At 44.2% G+C, this 15,433-nt stretch overlaps 1 protein-coding gene across 1 annotated transcript in view; it reads left to right on the top strand.

Annotated features, from left to right (window-relative positions):
- Positions 1 to 1,272: 1,272 nt before the first annotated feature.
- Positions 1,273 to 15,433, top strand: part of PAFAH1B2 (platelet activating factor acetylhydrolase 1b catalytic subunit 2) — a 29,103-nt gene continuing 14,942 nt past the window's right edge. The window contains exons 1-5 of the mRNA XM_073602378.1: positions 1,273 to 1,419; positions 6,092 to 6,188; positions 7,798 to 7,887; positions 10,363 to 10,479; positions 10,580 to 10,702. Coding sequence (XP_073458479.1) covers positions 6,108 to 6,188; positions 7,798 to 7,887; positions 10,363 to 10,479; positions 10,580 to 10,702 — 411 coding nt within the window. The 5' untranslated portion in view covers positions 1,273 to 1,419; positions 6,092 to 6,107. The remainder of the gene's footprint in view (positions 1,420 to 6,091; positions 6,189 to 7,797; positions 7,888 to 10,362; positions 10,480 to 10,579; positions 10,703 to 15,433) is intronic.

The raw sequence follows: 15,433 nt of genomic DNA, 5'->3' as shown, positions 1-15,433 counted from the left end.
AGATCAACTGAAGAGGTCAGCGGCTGGCATGGAATTCCTGCACATCGCACCTCTGGAGTGGAGGGGAGTATAGTTCCACCTTACCTTGTCTCTAATGAGCTGAAATCCCATACTGGCCTGCCTAGTGATTCCATCCTTGTCCTGCTGTGATCTGCCCAAATCCTCTGTACAGCTCATCTTCCTGGCAGATGCCATCAGGAGGCTGGCTGTCTCCGTTGGGTCCTAGCACCTAACCCCCTGATGACACTTCACTGCACATACAGTGTGCTCTACATCAGTGGTTCTCAACCTCAGTCCTCAAGTAACCCCAACAGGCTATGTTTTCAGGTTTCCCTTTACTTTGCACAGCTACTTTAAATCAATATCAATGACATGGTATTGATAAGAGCTATTTTATGTAAGGAAAGTTCCCAAAACATGGCCCCTCGGGGGTACTTCGGGACTGAGGTTGAGAAGCACTGCTGTACATAACCCTGAACCCTTCTCGGATGGGTGAATCTGTGTCCAGGAGGAGATGATTGGGGGGAGGGGGGGGAATGGGACATTTTTACCTAAGAATGGATGAAAAGAGGAAGCACGGGCAGAAGAGGTCCCCCCTCCCTCCTCAAATAATACAATTTCCAGAAAAGGGGGTGGAGGGTGAGGAGTAACCTGCAGTGAAGATATAAAAGGGAGTGAAAGTCTGCTACAAGGGTCATTTGTCCATACCTCCCAACTTTTTAAGATGGGAATGAGGGACACCTATTAGCAAACGTATGCATGCATAGGACACACACCCTGCCACGCCCCCTTAAAGGAAAATTGTACAAAAAAAAATCAAACCCACAAGTGCTCTTTTACCACTATTATTCCTTTATATTGGCTTTTGAAATGTACAAATTCAGCAATTTAGAAATTGGATGAAAGGTTTACCACCGGGAAACACTTTTTGAAAGATAAATAGTGCATTTTATATCCAACTATATAGATCAGACCAAAATGAGGGACAAATGTGCAGAAAAGAGGGACATTGCTCCAAATCAGGGACAGTTGGGAGCTATGATTTGTCTTCCTGTCTGGAATGGGGCATTAAACGCTCATAAAATCTCCGGGTGACAGAGAGTCTGGAAACAATGACCTGCCTGGGAGTACGCAGATACACGAAGCACCTCCAGGCTGGGATAACCGGCTCCTCGCCTTTACTGTGGCTCAGCCAGCCTCAACCCTCCCACCCCCGTACGTCGCCTCACTCTCTATCCGCTACCATGCAGGACTTCCGGTCCCTTCCGGCGCTTTGGGACACGTCACTTCCGCCGGCTTTCATTGGTCTAGCGCTTCGTGACTGGCACAAACGGAAGTTGCGTAAAGGCGACGGTCGCGCCAGCAAGAGCAGCACCGGGGGCTCTTAGACCGGAAGGGGTGGAGTTACCGGAGCACCGAGTGAGTAAAGTCAGGGGATTGGTGGTAGAGTGGTGCCGATGGGAGGACCGGGAGGGGGCTGTTATGGTGGTCGTGCTGTGTGCTGGTCCAGCTAAGCAGAGGCCTCATTGAGAATGTGAGGTCTGATGTATGGAGAGGAGGCTGAGCTGATAGAGAACCGGACACAGCCAGGGATAAAAGAAACCTGTCATTAAAGGAAACAAAAAAAAAAACCAAATGTCTTCCTCCATCCCCACCCTGTGCTGTACACCTCATAGGGGCTGTGTTCACCTGTACCTCTCCTCCTCCCCTTCGCTGCCATTGGCCATGGTCCTCATGGCGCCCCCAGCCACGTATATTCTAGTGCAGAAGCCGCATTAAAGGGGTTATAAAGTCCACATTTTTTTTATCTTAAAGCGTATTTCTGCTTTAAAAAAAAAAATCAAAAGTCAGCCACTACAAATACTGCAGCTGCCGACTTTTAATAATCGTACACTTACCTGTCCAGGGTCCAGCGATGCGGGGGAACAAAGCCCCGCTCGTCTCCCCCTCCTCTCTGCGGTGTCGCCATTGTAACTGTGGGCGCCTGGCTGTGGCTTCACAACCGGGCACCCACTGCGTGAGCCGCGCCACGCACCGTGACTGGCCGGGCAATCATCTGGGACCGGTGACGTGTCCCAGATAATTGCCGAGAGGGAGGGGGGAGAGGTGATCTCCCTTCCGGTGCCGCGGGTGCGCCAGGAGGAAGTGGGAGCTGGGACCCTCTAAAAAGATGGCCCCCTGCGCATGTACAGGAGTGATGTCATCTCCCACCGGCCAATGAAGAGGAACAACGACCGACATTTAGAGGAAGATGCCAGCTCAGGACCGTTACCCTGTTCACAAACACCCGAGTCTTCTCATGATCCAGAACTGTCCCATCTGCAGCTCCAATCTCCTCTCTTCCTGGTCTCCCAGGAGACTCTGAGAGCAGTGGGACTCATAGGCTCCTGCTGCTGTCAGTTAGATTTTGTGCAGGGGTGGGACTTACCATCTGTTTGTGTCTATGGAGCATACAGCCCAGATCGGGAGCATGCCCCCTTGGCACCTGGAAGAAAGGCGTAGCAGAGAGCCCTGATAGGGGACTCCAGAAGAGGAGGTGAGGGACTGCTCTGTGCAATGTCATTGCACAGAGCAGGTAAGTATAAAATCCTTTTCTATTTCAAAGGAAAAAAAAAAAACCTTTAACCCCCATTCACACTGGTGCAACGTGTCATGCAGTTTGAGGATTCAAAATAGCAAGACAAGTCGCATCATGGTTTATGCCAATGGAACCGTTCAAATCGGTGCGATTCCGGCTTGCACCAATTTGGCGATTTCGCACAGATGAAAATGAAATCGCACTGACTGGTGGCCTTGAAACTGCGCTGAAGTAGCGTGATATCAAAGCTGCATTCAGTGCGAACGGGGGCTTAGTATCACTTTAACCACTTGCCCTCTGGAAGATTTACCCCCTTCATGACCAGGCTATCTTTTGCTTTTTGACACTGCATTACTTTAACTGACAATTTTTGGTTATACAACGCTGTGTACACAAATTAAATCTTATGTACCGTATTTATTGGCGTATAACATGCACTTTTCCCCCCTTAAAATCAGGGGGAAATCGTAATTTGTTTCACACAAATAGAGCTTTCTTTTGGTGGTATTTGATCACCACTGCGTTTTTTGTTTTTTGTGCTTTAAACGGAAAAAAAAAAGAATTTTGAAATAAGAACAATATTTTTTACTTATAAATCATATCCAATAAAAGAGTTTAAAAGAGAAGTCTGTCCCCCGGCGTCTCTACACTGAGAACCGAGTGATCGAACATCGCCGATGGCTCGGTTTTGACAGACACCCGAGAGGAGAGCTGCTGACTGTCAATCAGTAGCTCTCCTCTCTGCTCCTCCATGCTCACTGGAGCGCTGAGCTGTGGAGAGTGGCCATCTCAGTCTCTCACTGGCTTGCTGAGAGGCTGAGACGTGCATCAGTCCAGGCACCTGGCAGATCCAGACTTTATTGCCGCGATGACGCGGTGCCTGGTCTGATTCCTGTGATGTCAGCAGAGAGCAGACTTCAGACCGTAGGAGAAGACCCATAGAAGAAGCCCAGACAAACAAAATCAGGCTGGACTTCTTTAAAAATCAAATGTCTTCATAAATTTAGGCCAATATATATTCTGCTACGTATTTTTGGAAAAAATTCCAATAAGCTTATATTGATTGGCTTGCGTGAAAGTTATAGCGTCTACAAACTATGATATACACTATTTTACCAAAAGTATTGGGACGCCTGCCTTTACACGCAGATGAACTTTAATGGATTCCCAGTCTTAGTCCGTAGGGTTCAATGTTGAGTTGGCCCACCCTTTGCAGCTGTAACAGCTTCAACTCTTCTAGGAAGGCTGTCCACAAGGTTAAAGAGTGTGTCTATGGGAATGTTTGACCATTCTTCCAGAAACGCATTTGTGAGGTCAGGCACTGATGTTAAACATGAAGGTCTGGCTCTAATTCATCCCAAAGTTGTTCTATCGGGTTGAAGTCAGGACTCTGTGCAGGCCAGTCAATTTCCTCCACTCCAAACTCGCTCATCCATGTCTTTATGGATCTTGCTTTGTGCACTAAGTGTGCAAGTCATGTTGGAACAGAAAGGGGTCATCCCCAAATTGTTTGGAAGCCGATCTGACCCGTTCCGGCCAGATCTCCAGCGCCGGAAGCTCTGCAGAGGACATGGACAACAACGGCTGTGAAATAATTGGGAAGTGACGTCACCCATAGAGTTACTATGGGGCTTCCATTGTCCTCCGTCTCCTCTGCCGACAGTTCAGCGTGGGATCCGGTCGACACGGGTTAGATCGGCTTTCAGAAAGGTATGTATACTCAATTTTTCTTTACAGTGATAGAGAGGTTAATGTTGGATCCCTGGTGTCTATAGATGCAGGGATTTTAGATTTTGCATGGACTTCCACTTTAGGTATTCCCATGTGAACAAGGCTTTGCACTGCCTCCAGCAACTTACCGGGCAGCGATGAGTTCAGGCATGTTCAGATTCTAGTCCGTCCTCAGTAGAGGTGCGCACCTTCACTGGTCACGATTTGATTTGATTACGATTATCCTGTCAAAGATATGACTTATATGTGGCCATCAGTGCATCCTCATCAGTGCCCATCGATGCAGCCTCATCAGTGCAGCCTACCAGTGCCCATCAATGCATCCTCATCAGTACCTGGTTCACACAGAGCAGCGATCTCCTGCTGTTACACAAAGCTTGGATTTGAATTGCCCAGCGGCTGCTGTAACAAAGTCCCACCTCCTAGACTGGCTCCAATGATACACGTCACACTGATTACATTTCCCAACATTGGGATTTGTTTTGTCCTTACTGGTGCACACAATAAAAATTTTAAATGTGAAATAAAATGTTTTTCCGGCATTGGATCAATGTGTCATCTATCCTAGGAGACGGTCTAGCAGGCAGGACTGTTACAACGGCCGCCGGGTGTTTCAGATCCAAGGTCAGTGTTATAGCAGGACATCCCCACTGTGTGTGATCACACATATACATTTAGGCAGAGAGGGGAGGACTTTGACAGGGGCCGATGGCATCATTGATTAAATTGCAATGCAGCCGTTCTCTGCATCGATGCAGAATCGTTTAAGACTGCATCGCGATGCATCGATTCTACCATTATTTTCAATACCTCTAGTCTTCATTACACTGAAAGCTTCCTTGGGGGCTCACTCAGGTGGAGACGGACTGGTGTAGAATGTGAACATGACTGAGCTCATCACTAATGAGAATAGATTAGGACAGTGCCATGCACACAGTCAAAAGATATTTTCTGCAGCTCCTGGTGACTTTTTGTTTTCTAGGTACAAGGTTCAGTGCAGTGTACAGTCCTTATCTGTTCTTAACATGCCAAGACAGTGCAAGTTTAGTTCCCCTTTTTAAAGCTGAATTACACCCTTGCAGTGGGCCCATTCACACTATGTGACTGCGTATTTCTGCACTGGATAAGGGTAGACAAACAATTTTTTTTTCTATGAGGCCCTTTCGCACCCCAAGGATTGTGTGCCATGCCCTGCAGTGCAGAAAAAAAATCAGCATGTCTTTATTTTACTGCACTGCATGTCCCCACAGAGGAGCACAACAAATGAGGCTTCACTATTGGACACTTGAAATACATTTTAAAAAAGAAGGTGTGGTGTGGTGCTCCGAAACGCACATCACAATACTCCCAGCTGGGGCTGACACTGCTCTAGCCTGCACGATAACACTCTGTGTTTTGCCTTGCAGGCTAGTGTGAACCTAGCCCTAGTCTAGGGGTAGAGAAAGAAGCTGTAATACTGACCTAATTTCTTCCTTCAGCAGGCTTCCACCATTCTCTTCAACCGCTCTAAAGAGCTCCTGTCGATGGTTGTATTAAGTAAAGATACTTAGCACCAATATGGTGGCCAAATGCAGTATTTTTTCTGTTTAAAACAATAAAAAATATTCAGCTAGCACAGAAAATAGCCTAATAACATTTGCTATTTTGCACAAAAAGAATGTACTTGCACTTACAGTGGGCAAATTGCTGTGCATTTTTTTTTTATATATCAGTATACCCGTTTGCGTTGTATTTTGTTTTAATTACCACATATAACTCATGTACACGTTTTTGTTTTTACAGGCAGATTGTCTGCATAATGAGTCAGGGGGACACAAACTCTGCTGCTGTCCCTCATGCTGCTGAGGATGTACACGGGGATGACCGGTGGCTCTCTCAGGTAATACTGGGGAATTTTTGGGCAGTTTTTTTTCTTATAAATAAAAGACTTGCACTCCTATTGTTTGCAGATGCTTAATTTTCAACAGTATTGAAATGTGACAATAAACAGGCTTATCCTGTGCTACTAAATTATTAAAGCTGGGTTAGAAGTTTAAAAATCTCCTAAATTCTTCTTGTTCTCGGCTAGAATAAATACTAGCATGTTATTCAATCTACATTTGCATAGTCTGTGCTACATTTACCTTGTGACATCATCAATGAATACAGGGTAATGGAGCTAAGCCCAGGAATCATGAGGAGGGATTAAGGAACAGCAGTGTCACTTTCACAGCCTGCTGAAACAAATTAAATTCCCATCATGCAAATGCAATTGTAGTTTTCAATGATTATCAGTGTGACCGGCTGTCCAAAAAGAGTGCTCAAAATAATATAATAAAGTCCGCTAGTGCAGTGTTTCCCAATTTCAGTCCTCAAGGCGCCCCGACAGGTCATGTTTTCAGGATTTCCATAATTTTGCACAGGTGATTTGATCAGTTTTACTGCCTTAGTAATTACCACAGCCGTTTCATCTGAGGGAAATCCTGAAAACATGACCTGTTAGACGCTGCTCTAGTGAATAACCAGTCCATACATCCAAGGCAAAGTGCTCTTGCCAAAATAGTTCATAAGTGCTGTGTGAAATTACATGGAATCTTCTCTGTGCTCCATGCAAAACAATTTGTGCTTTTTTTCCACACTCACCAGAGAGCAATTGACCCTATGCTGTACACCGTAGAGCAATGAGTCAAATGTGCTTGTGGGATTCACCCTCCTGGGTAATGTTCTGTGTTGGCCACCAGATGTCACTCTCTCTCCACGCCTCTCCTCCAGCCACCACAGTGTAATCAATCCTCCTAGGCACTCTCAAATAGATAATAGGGGAACCACCATAGCGTAGTATCTTTTGTTAAATTTTATTTCATTAGTTAAAAAAAATTGCTGCCATTACACTTACATAGGTAAAGCAAAGAATCGCATATAAACCCGGAAGCTGCGTGCGCTCCCAGGACAGGACTTCCAGGTGACGTCACTTTTGGCCCATGGAGCGCACGCAGCGCGGTGCTTCTGGGTTTATATGCAGTTCTTTGCCTTACCTATGTAAGTGTAATGGCAGCAATTCTTTTTAAACTAATAAAAGATGCTAATAAAATAAAAACTAATAAAAGATACTACACTATGGTGGTTCCCCTCTTGATGCCCTGTGCTCACAGGAAGTGGATTGAATAATGCAAAGTGCCATTTAACCTGAAATAGGAGGGGCGCCGCACCGCTGGATCAATAAGAGTGCTGGGGACAGAACTGAAGATTAGGTAACTATAGGTGCCAGAGCTTTAACATGTCAGTGTTTCGGTAAGCATTAAAAGGCAAAGTCTCAACGTGACATGCAGGAAACTAACATCTATAAAGGAAGAAGTCAGGTATGGAAACTTACATACTTGTCCTCTAACAGGTGCACATTAACAACATACATGAAAAAGCTGTAGGTTTTTTTATTGTTTGAGAATAACAATGTAATGTAATTACTTCTAAAAATGTTTAATTGAAACAATTTATTTTCACTCTTTCAGCACAACAGGTTTGTATTGGACTGCAAGGACAAAGAACCAGATGTCTTGTTTGTAGGTGACTCCATGGTGCAGTTAATGCAGCAGTATGAGGTAATAAGCGTTTTTTCTTTTTTGTAAGTAGGTTGCCTCTAAAACATGCTAAGCTGCTTATTTTTAGGATTTATATCTAATACATATTATAATGTACTGCATTTTTTATATAGTGTTTTTTTATATTTTTCCTTATTTTGTTAAAGACTAAACAAGTGAATACAGACACAGTTGAATAAGTCAGAGGACTGGTCTTTCCCCAATGAGATCCCACCTCCAGCACACAGATCAGTCTTTTCATATTGAACACGCACGTCTTTCTCTTTTATTCCTCCTCCAGTACACACACTCATAATGAAAACTGCCTTTGTCCTGCCCATTAACATTACACACTAAGGCCTGATTCACACTTGTGCAGGTTGCAGTTTGCATACTGCAGGTGCATTTTGCGTTTTTTCAATACACATCTTTAAACCATTGATGTTTATGGAACAAAAAACAAGAAAAAAAACCCTGGCCCTTTCCATAAAATGCACAGATGTGAACTACATTCATAGGAAATCATGTTAAATGGACTTTAGTGTGTTTCTGCAAAACTGAAAATGCACTAAAAAATGCATAGGTGTGAATCAGGCTGTGCAAAAAACAACTCTAGCAGCAAAAGGGTTAACGCAAACAGTATTTATAGCAAGGGCAGAATGTATAGATTGTGCTGTAGAGATGACTTTTCAACCTATAAATGAGATCACCTTGCGATGTCTACCTTCTAAAAAAGGGGTCATTTTGGGTGTGTTTGTACTGTCCTGGTATTTTTATTTAATAAAAAAGTAAGGAAGACAGTTTTTTTTTCAAATTCTGTTTTCATTTCCTTCTATATAGTAAAAAAAAACAAAAAAAAAAAAACATGCAGTTATTAAATACAACAAAAAAAAAGTCATGTTTCACAAAATTGACTGAACTTCTGTTAGACTATCACAGCAATGAAAAATGGCCTGGTAGTGAAGGGGTATATACAGGCTGGTAAGAGTGGTGGCCGTGGTGTTCTGGAGTGCCTTTTTTAAACGCCACCATGTTTACATGGTGTGTGTGCACAAACAAGTGCCTATAATCGCATTGTCATTGAACAGTGCAGATCTTAGGAAATATGCATAGAACCAATCAGAGTGGCTCTGTGCCCTGTGATCACTGAGGTGGCCAGTCAAAGCAAACACAATTATAAATAGTACTACTGTTTACATTTGAGGGCCTTCCCCTTTCTTTCACGATGGGGGTTAATTTGTTAACGTAGCAGCAGATTCAAGGTAGGGGGTTAGTAAATGTTATTGTGGGATCACTTTTTTTATAACATCACCACCACCACCACGCATCCTGTTTTTGTTGTGCCTGTATATTAACCCCTTTATCTCGCTTATCCTGCATATCCTCCACTTCCTCCAGCTCTCTGCCTGAAAGTCCATACAGAGGTGCCGGCAGAAAGCTAAAGGAAGAGTCTGCAGGAGTCCAACATTGCACATGGGATCCACTGATTGCAATTGCAATGTGTTGCAGACTCCTGTAGAATAATAAATCCACTTCCTTTTTTTCTTTTTTTTTTTTTTTTTTGAACTTACCCTTTAAGTATTTTTCTTTCTTAATTCTACTTGTTGTCTTATCTTCCAAATAAGAACTCTGTAATGATTGAATTCTGCAATCACCTTCCACATGCTTTCCACCCTCTGTGTGTAGCTTTAGAACACAATGCATTCCAAAGCTCCCAATTCTAACCAGATCTGTTCCAAAGTCCAAACTTAAATTCAAGGCTTCATGCACACAAGGCATTAAAAACATGGCTGTTCAAGGCATTTTTTTCTAAATTCCCTTCTATGTTAGCCTGTGTGTCCTTGCACACCTAGGTGGGTTACAGAAAGAAAAAACCCAGTGGCAACGCATTAAGGAGATGAGCATTTTGCCACAAAATAAGGCCCAATGCACCTAAGCATGTGTAAACATGTCTAAGCATGCCTAAACGCTAGGTGCATTTTGCGCATGAGCATTCATTCCAATGGCCAGAATAAATTAATATTCTGGCCAATGGAGGGTGAGCGCCCAGATGTTTGACACGCCTAAATGCATTTGCAAAACGTGGCTTTAGGTGCGTTTTACCTCTGCTTTTTTCTCCCCTGGAGCAAAGGCATCCAAAAGGGGGGAAAAAAAAAACATCCTGTGTGCTTGGGGCCTTAAAGTCAAAATTCGGGGCAAACCCAGGCTTTGGATATATATAGCAGGCTGTTAGGGTTCAGGGGCTGGGAAAAAAGCAACAGTCAGTAGCAAAGAATAAACATGATGGTTGAAGGCACAGTCAAAAAAGATGTAATGTAGTAATTTTACCATAAGTTGCACAATGCATTTTAATATCTTATAAGGTAGGTAGATGCAGTCTAAATAAATGTTCACAATCTGCCTGTTTTGGTCTCATTGTGGAGTTTAAAAGCAATATTTTATTTTCAGGTTTTGTAATCGTACAATAAGATTTAATCTCCCTATATCTTCCAACAGATTTGGAGGGAATTGTTCTCTCCACTGCATGCACTGAACTTCGGCATTGGTGGGGACACCACACGCCACGTCCTTTGGAGGCTTCAAACTGGAGAACTAGAGAATATCAAACCGAAAGTAAGAAAACTTGTTAGATATTTTTGACCCAATCTGTAAAAAAAAAAAAAAAGTCAAAATACACAATTTGCAGTCTAAATAAATTGTCCTAATTCTATAGGTTATTGTTTTATGGATTGGCACCAATAACCATGAAAATTCTGCAGATGAAGTGGCCGGAGGAGTGGAAGCCATCATAAAACTCATCAACACATTGCAGCCACAAGCCAAAATAATTATCATTGTAAGTAGAAAACGATAAGAGATGTCCTCCTGACATTGCCAAGCCTACACATCAAGGGTCTATTTCAATAGACTATGTTCGCTTCAAGCAGTTTTTGCATTTTCATACAAGTCTATAGGTCTTTTGGAAGTCTAAACAAATTTAGAAGCCTGTAAAATGGATGTGATTGACACAGACCCAAAGCCTGTTAACACAGGTCCTAAACCCCAACTGAAGTCTCACATCTTTTTATGTTATAAAGGAGAAGAATGGTCAAAGCTCCTTTGTCCATACTTCTGTGGGTTAGTTCTGCACTCCCATGACCCAGATTCAGTTGACAGTGGGCTAGAGCTAGCTGTCTGCAAATGTCTGTGCAGACACAAGAAGTGAGCAATCGGCAGCCTGCTATCGCTCAGTTCTCAGTGTAGAGCCGGTGGGGTACAGCTGCAGCTCAGATCCATGCTGCAGCCATCTAGGTGAGTATGTGTTTGTTTTGTTTGATTCCCACACTTCTCTTATAATAGTCATACAGCCTGCATGTTATTTTTTAACTGATTTTCATTTGGAAATGCCATAAAATACCTTTTTTCCCCCCCCCCCTCATCTTCCAGGACAGCTACTTGAGAGATGATTGGCTCCGCCCTCTACAGGAAACACAAATCAGACACAATTTAAAAGGCCCCTCCCTCTCCTCTGAACCTCAGTTGTTTTGTGTTTCCAGACCCTCCAGGAGCACACAGTAGTGTTTGTGTTTTTTATAGGTCTGGTAACTGTGGTTGGTGGACCCCCTTCTGTTGGTGATAACCGGGACTGGTTGTGGCCATGTCTGGGGTGTTTTTCTATGTTTATAGACCGAGAAGGGCTCCCTATGTGTATTGGGTTACTTGCCTCTCTGGTGGTTTAGCAGCGGCAACTCCCTTCCATGTCCAGCATCTAGCTGTGTGGAGCATCTTCCTCGTGTCTTCCCTGCGTTGGGTGTACCAAAATGGAGTCTGAGGACTTCCGGTGATGCGGCAAGATGGAACCAGAAGTGACATGACGCACTTCCTGGACGCTGTTTTCCTAAAGGATCTCAGCGTGGTACAATCCAGGGGACTCACTGCTTTGGAAACAGTCTGTCAAATACAGGGCAGACTAGTTTAACAGTGCAGCGGTGGTCAGAGGAGTCTCACCAGCTGGTTTACACTCTCCTCTATGGAATCTGAGGACAGGACTGAGCATGAAGCACCTGCTCGAGTTGAGATAGGTCCAATACTGCCCTCAAGGTAAGCCCTTATCTGTGAATAAAGAGCTACTGCAGCAGGGGGGTCTGTATAAGCCTTTTTTATGGTTTTATTTTCTGTTTTTTTTCTAGGTTGATAAACCTGTAAAGAAAAAATGTGGGAACTGTAGAGCCAGGCTTTCTGATAGTTGGAAGAAGCTATTTTGTGAGGATTGTATTCCGTCAAAGGCAGGTTCTGGGTCTACTGCCTCTATAAAGGAGTTGATGACTTCTATGAAGGAGGTAGTGGCTTTTTTTGGTCCTTTGACAACAAAGTAGCCGGGCTAGGTCCTTCCACATCTAAGTCTGTGACTCAGGAGCCTTCAGTCTCAGCTAGATCTCTACCTCTCTTAGTATCAAAGACCGTTAGTTCAAGTAATGTTTCTGACCTGGAAGAAGGTGAGAATCCGGTATCTACGTCTGATGAGGAGTCTGCATCAGAGGATGAGGATACTGGTAGCTCAACTAGGTATCTTTTCCCAGTTGAAGATATTGACAAACTATATAAGTCAATATATACTTCTGAACAGATTGAGATGCCTCAGCAAGCCCAGTCTGTTCAGGATAAGATGTACAGAGGTCTACAAGGACAGAAAACTAGGTCTTTTCCTGTGCATCATTCACTCAAGGACATGATCCTTTCTGAGTGGAAAGAACCTGAAAGAAGGTTGTTCCGGTCTAGAGGACATAAGAGGTTTCCCTTTCAGTTGGATTTTGAGGAGTTCTCAAATGTCCTAGATAAGATGCTCCTATGTCACAAGTATCTAAAAAGTCAGATCTTTCATTTGAGGACTCTGGAGTCCTTAAGGATCAGATAGATAGGAAGACCGACTCTTTATTACATAAGGCCTGGGATGCCTCTGCTTTTTCTTTAGGGCCAGCTGTAGCATCCACCTGTGTTGCAAGGATTCACCTTCCCAAGAATTCCCTTCTTGGGAAGGTGATCTTGCCTCCAAGAATAAACTTTGCGGCATACCCTTTGAGGGCAAGCTCTTCTTCAGTTCTTCCTTAGAGGAAGTCCTAGTTCGTTCCTCAGGGAAGAGTAACCGGTTTCCATCTTCTCAAAAGAATAAGCCCCAGAATAAGAGGCCTTTTTGTGGCTTTCAGAACAAAGTTAATTTTAAGACCAATAGGCAACAGGCAAAGAAGAAGTGGTCATTTAACAAATACAAGCAAAAAGGGAGGCACTCTTTGCTCCTTCAGCCCCTACCAAAAATCCCCAGGGACGCCAGAGCGGGGGTAGGAGGGAGATTGTCCCATTTCATTAAGAAATGGGCAGAGATTACCAGCAATACTTTTATCCCCCAAATGATATAAAAAGGTTACAGGTTGGAATTTAAAAGCCCCCCACCCCAGAGTTTTTTCTTACCCATCTGCCAAGGGACCTAGAAGGACGGCAGGCCATGGTGAATCTGATTGCGATGTGGGAAACGGAGGGGGCTATTTCTCCCGTTCCGGAAGATCAAAAATTCAGAGGATTTTATTCTCACGTCTTTCTGTTAAGAAAGGCTTTGGGTGGGTTTCGGATGGTCATCAAATTAAGCGTCCTGAACAGATTCATAGACTACAGACCATTCCGGATGGAAAACATTTATTCTGTAAGGAATCTGTTATTACCAGGAGTGTTACTGGTAACCCTGGATCTTCAGGACGCTTACCTTCATGTACCAATCTGCCAGAATCATCAAAAGGTCCTCAGATATGCAGTTCTCATTGAGAATGGTCCAAGTCATTGGCCGTTCAGAGCCCTCCCTTTTGGTCTCTCGGCAGCACCAAGGATTTTCACGAAAATCATGGCCGAAGTCATGGCCTATTTTCGAATACAGAGGGTATCGATCCTTCCATATTTAGGCGATTTTTTTGGTCTTTGCCTGAGAGAAAGAGAGCCTAGTTCAGGATCTGCAATTGATCTTACGGACCTTTCAGAAATTGGGGTGGAAGGTCAATCAGCAGAAGTCTTGCCTCGTTACCTAATAGACACAGTTGCACAAAAGATTATTCCGGAAGAAAAGATTTGAAAGATTCTTCTCTCAGTGCAGAACTTCAGGTTGCTCCCATAGGCCTCCCTTCGTCAGATCATGCAGTTAATGGGCTTAATGACTGCAGCCATTCCGGGGGTGCCATGGGCCCAATTGCATTCCAGGCCCCTTCAGGCATTTCTTCTGCATCATTGGGATCGCAGAAAAAGCTCTTTGAATCAGCTCATACAGCTTCCAAGAGAGGATTTTCTCAATCTGTCCTGGTGGGAGCAACGGGAACATCTGCAGGGAGGGAAGGACTGGGCACAGTGTTCCCCAATGAAAATGACTACAGATGCCAGTCTGTGGGGCTGGGGAGCTCACTCGGGAGCCTGGCTGCCAGAGGAGGCATGCCAGTCGTCGGATTTCAGAGAACTGTAAGGCCTCATGCACACAAGACGCTGTTAAACTCATGTTCAGAGGCAGTTGGACACCTTTTTCAACTGCCCCTGAACCCATTCAATGTTATCCTATGTGTCCATGTACACAGTCTCGTTTTTTGGTGCTTTTAGGCAGTTGCGTTTAACCTAATTTTTCCAGAAGCAAAAAAATGGGTTCAGACGCAAAAGTTTTCCACGTTTCAGACGCCAAACGCGGCTAAACGCCGGTACCGCGTTTGCGTTTATAAGTGTTTTTACAGCCCGACTTTGGGGCCCCATATCTCAGGGCTACTTGATGATAGGAACCCCAAATTTGGTGTGCAAACACAGTGGACCTAGCACTACAACATATCAAATTTTGGGGTTCCTAGTGGCCCCGAGATATGGGGTCCCAAAGTCAGGTCGGAAAATGTCATTCTCTGCTGCAGAAAAGTGCTTGACATTTTGCAACCCAAATTTGGGGCCCCATATCTCGGGGCCACTTGGTGCTAGGAACACCAAATTTGGTGTGCTAACATAGTTGGACTAATAATATAACATATCCAAATTTGGGGTTCCTAGTACCAAGTGGCCCCGAGATATGGGGCCCCAAATCGGATCACAAAATGTCAAGCACTTTTCTGCAGCAGAGAATGACATTTTCCGACCTGACTTTGGGGCCCCATATCTCGGGGCCACTTAGTGCTAGGAACCCCAAGTTTGGATGTGTTATAGGGTTAGTCCAACTGTGTTAGAACACCAAAGTTGGGGTTCCTACCACTAAGTGGCCCCGAGATATGGGGCCCCAAATCGGGTCGCAAAATGTCAAGCACTTTTCTGCAGCAGAGAATGACATTTTCCGACCTGAATTTGGGGTCCCATATCTCGGGGCCACTTGGTGCTAGGAATCACAAATTTAGTGTGCTAACACAGTTGGACTAACAATATAATATATCCAAATTTGGGGTTCATAGCACCAAGTGGCCCCGAGATATGGGGCCCCAAATTTGGGTCGGAAAATGTCATTCTCTGCTGCAGAAAAGTTTGGGTCGCAAAATGTCATTCTCTGCTCTGCAGACGCTTCTAGACGCAAACGCAGCTAAACGCGGCATGC

This window comes from Aquarana catesbeiana, linkage group LG10 (genome assembly GCF_042186555.1).
Source record: "Aquarana catesbeiana isolate 2022-GZ linkage group LG10, ASM4218655v1, whole genome shotgun sequence".
Taxonomy (NCBI): domain Eukaryota; kingdom Metazoa; phylum Chordata; class Amphibia; order Anura; family Ranidae; genus Aquarana; species Aquarana catesbeiana.
The sequence above is the reverse complement of the archived record's forward strand: the minus strand, read 5'-3'. Positions and strand labels throughout refer to the sequence as shown.